This window comes from Nestor notabilis, unplaced genomic scaffold (genome assembly GCF_000696875.1).
Source record: "Nestor notabilis isolate BGI_N333 unplaced genomic scaffold, ASM69687v1 scaffold35688, whole genome shotgun sequence".
NCBI classification, from domain to species: domain Eukaryota; kingdom Metazoa; phylum Chordata; class Aves; order Psittaciformes; family Psittacidae; genus Nestor; species Nestor notabilis.
The window spans coordinates 419-4,092 of record NW_009940261.1 but is presented as its reverse complement, the minus strand read 5'-3'; the positions used below and the strand labels follow the sequence as shown (position 1 = coordinate 4,092).

Sequence of the window (3,674 nt, the reverse complement as noted above, 5' to 3'; positions counted from 1 at the left end):
CAGCAGGAAACAATGCAGGTAGGGGTGAATTCATCTCCTCTCCAGAGGCTTCTAATTCGTATTCTGCATGGCAGAGTAATGCAGCAAGAGCCCTTCCCCATCACCCTGCCTATACGATGGGGAGGAAACATCCCTTCAACCATCAGCTGTCGCTCAATCTTGAGGCAATGGTGTTTGGCCCTCTGCCCTGATGATTGGAAGAAATCAGCCCACAGGCCAGAAGTTACACCCTGCTACACTAAGGATACATTAAAAAGTAGTAAATAGAATTTTCTTTTTTTTTTCATAGATTAAACAATTAAAAATAAGTTATAAACAAAATCTCCTTAATTGTTTACCTGAGAAGATCTCTCTGAATGATCAAACAGCGAAGATAGTCAGCCATTTTCTTCTGCATTAGTGCTAATCGTAACCAGGCCCGGGCACGGCCCAGTGGTGTTCTGGAAAAAAGGGCATGAGACAAACAGTCCCAAATCAACAATATATCGATTAATTCACCGTCTTAAACATATGTCTAGTGCTAGAGCTCTTGGTATTTCTGAAAGGGTACTTTAAACTATTAGTTGAGCAATGCAGTCTAGGAAGCCATAATGTTTAGGCTTTGACTCCAAGCTTTGGGATTACACCAGAAAAATTTTCATCAGCTCAGCTCGGCTTGGGAGAAGATGCTGGAAAGAAAACAACAGAGGAAGCGTAAGAGTAACATTAACTGTTTTGCTCAGAGAGTGAAAACATGCCACTTTCTACACACTGTTGTATTACAATGTGCTTTGTTCTCACGCAGTACATGGCTAGCAGTGCTGAGAGGATTTTTAAGAGTGGTGTTGTTTTTCATTAAGTACCTTCTCCTTAACCAGACAGTGCTGTAATAATAATCTTAGAAGTCCTATTTCTAGCTGAAGTAAAATGTCTGCAACAGTTCAGATTCCCTTCTGCAACTTCCTTATAGTTTTCAGAGGAATTGTGAGAAAAGTAATCAAATGTCCATTACAATCCATCATGCAAGCTTGCCTTCCTAATCATATTCTCTGGATCTACATGTGTACTGAATTTTAGCTTTAATTCATAGTTCTTTACAAATTCAAGGTATCTCAGACAATTCAAAAGAGATGAAAATGTATGTAACTGGCAAACAATATCCAACAAATTATACCTGCACCTTTAGATCCTTCTCTTCTAGTGCTTACATGCTTCAAAGTGGTAAGCATGTAAATGAAACAACAACAAAAAACAAACAACAAAACCCAAACACATGCTATATGAGGATAGGAAGAGTATAATACTTTGCAAAAGGTGTTATTTCATTTGTCCTGATAAAAGTGTAAATAATAATTTATATACTTATGTGCTTTAGATAAGGTCTAAGTTATAAATTATAACCCTTATACTGCCATATACCAATGACAATGTAGCCAAACCCTTTTGGAATTCAACGTATAAAGCTAAATACAAAAGCAAAGTGCAGTGGAATGGGAGAAGATTGTAGTTCACAGCATAAATTTAGATTTGAGAAGCACCCTACACACCAGAATCTGAAAAGCTGCCTAATACTTTCCTCTTCCATGTGTTACCTTTTGTTTTTATACAGCCTTTACTGACTAGACTCACTAGCTTGCTGCAGTAACAGACTACAGGCTGTTCGATACATAACCTGTTCCTTTTTCCACTGTTTTTGTTGACTATTCAGAAAACTTCTCCCAGGAACATCAGGAAAGAACATAAAAATACTACTTTTTTTAGCTGTCTTGAGCAGAACATGAAAAGCTAGTAAGATTAATCTGTGCTCTCCCTCAATATCATCTCAAAATGCTTGTTCAAAAGCTTGATTAATGCCAAATGAAATCATGAGACATATGTAGATTCTCAATCAGGTCCTTTATTTTCTTGCTGTATTTTACCAATGCTACTTACTTAAGGCCAGGCAAGTCTCTGACACTTGCTGCTATTTCCTCAGCTTCTGGATATAATTTCTCCACAAGTTCCAGAGGACCCCAGATGGTTTTATTGTAACTTAGAAAGGATTTTCTTACTAGGAAAAGAAAAATTAGGTAACTGAATTAATTTAAATTACTGGAGTAGCTTCCTTCACAATAGCTGGTGTGACAGAAGGGTGAATTGCTGAGCCTAGACTTCCACATAACTGATAACTGTGATGCTGGTCAGTTCACCTGTATTCAAAGCCATTTTCTGAATTACATCCCTGTGAACATAAAATTGCTGTGCTAGAACAAAATAGTATAAAAATGATGACTAGCTAAAAATACAAGCTACATGCATACATACACTTAGTTGTGGAAATCCCTAGACCACTTGCAACAAATAGTATACAAAAGAGAAACTGGTAAATATGGAAATGTATGTTGTGAAGTATTACTAATGACACAATTATAAAAGGTAACCATTTACATATTTTCTCCACTTCTTAAAGCAGCATAACACACTTTGATTTTATCTCATTCACGAAAGAAAAGAAGAAAAATGGCACGGCTGGGATGACAAATACGCAGCTAGAGCAATTACCACACCTTTAAGACCATGCTTCAGGCAGTGCTCCATGACAACAAAGAACTGCTGCAAAGGTGGGTAGTCAGAATCCAGAGTTCGGCCAAAGCTCAAAGCTGATTCAATGAGTCCTTTGATACTCAATTTAGCCATGTTCAGTAAATTTGCTCTTTCTACAGCTGTAGGATCCTTTACAGCTAAGACAATAAAGGGAAAAAAAAATGTTAGGGTTCAAATTTCAGAAGAGACATAAAGTAATAAAATGGTTCATGGCCACCTTGTTCAAAGAAAAACTTACCTTAATGTAGATAAACTCAAATAAATATTTACTAAGTGCTATAAATCACCATGTTACAGAAAAGCATCCACTCCAACAAACACCCTTACAGATCTTTCGTAGTTTCAAGAGGTGAATGAAAAAACAAGGCCAGAAATGTCAGTTCTCAGATACATCTCAGTACAAATCAGAAGCAGTCAGTAACTGCAAATTGAAACAGGCATCAATGTTCCACTCAAAAGCTCTGCTGCATTACAGCAATCAGTGCCCTTATCACAATATCAAAGCAGTATTCCTATTTAGTGTCTTATAGTCTACCTACAGAAACAGGCGTCATACTTCTTTTATATAATCACTTTTCACTCTAGTCTTAATTTCACAGTGACACGAACACACGTTTTCCTTCTGAGGCTGTACATAGTCTCAGCCAGTAAACCAGAAGCAGTTTCAGGAAAATATTACATATTACATGCTGAAATTTCAGTTTCTCATATAGCTACAAAATAATTTCTAAAAGTGAAAACTTAGGAACTAAAGGTTTTGCTTTAGCTTAAAAATTATTTTGATAACTTCACAAAATGTACGCTACAAAAATAGAATGTGGATTAAACCTACTCAGTAAAAACCCCATAGCTTTTAAAAATCAGAATGGACAAGGTTTCTCCTCTTAGAGCTCCTGCTACTGGAATCAGAGTGTTTGGTAGATTGTTAGTTTATTTTCATTTAGAATGAAGCAATTCAAACATTCAGGTCACCCTCTAGTTTGCCAAACTGAAACAGAAACAAAGCAACCCTCTGTTTATTCACCATGATCAAAGTAACCTGGAAAGAAGCAAAAAAAGGTTGATGATTCACTGTTTTCTGCTATGTACAATTAAATCTAACAAATGAAGTA

At 36.5% G+C, this 3,674-nt stretch overlaps 1 protein-coding gene across 1 annotated transcript in view; it reads right to left on the bottom strand.

Moving 5' to 3' along the window:
• LOC104410160 (RUN and FYVE domain-containing protein 2-like) overlaps positions 1-2,694 on the bottom strand; it is a 14,192-nt gene extending 11,498 nt beyond the window's left edge. The window contains exons 1-2 of the mRNA XM_010020248.1: positions 2,526-2,694; positions 1,912-2,029 (exon numbers count right to left, since the gene is read on the bottom strand). Of these exons, the coding sequence (XP_010018550.1) occupies positions 1,912-2,029; positions 2,526-2,655 (248 nt within the window). The 5' untranslated portion in view covers positions 2,656-2,694. The remainder of the gene's footprint in view (positions 1-1,911; positions 2,030-2,525) is intronic.
• Positions 2,695-3,674: the final 980 nt, after the last annotated feature.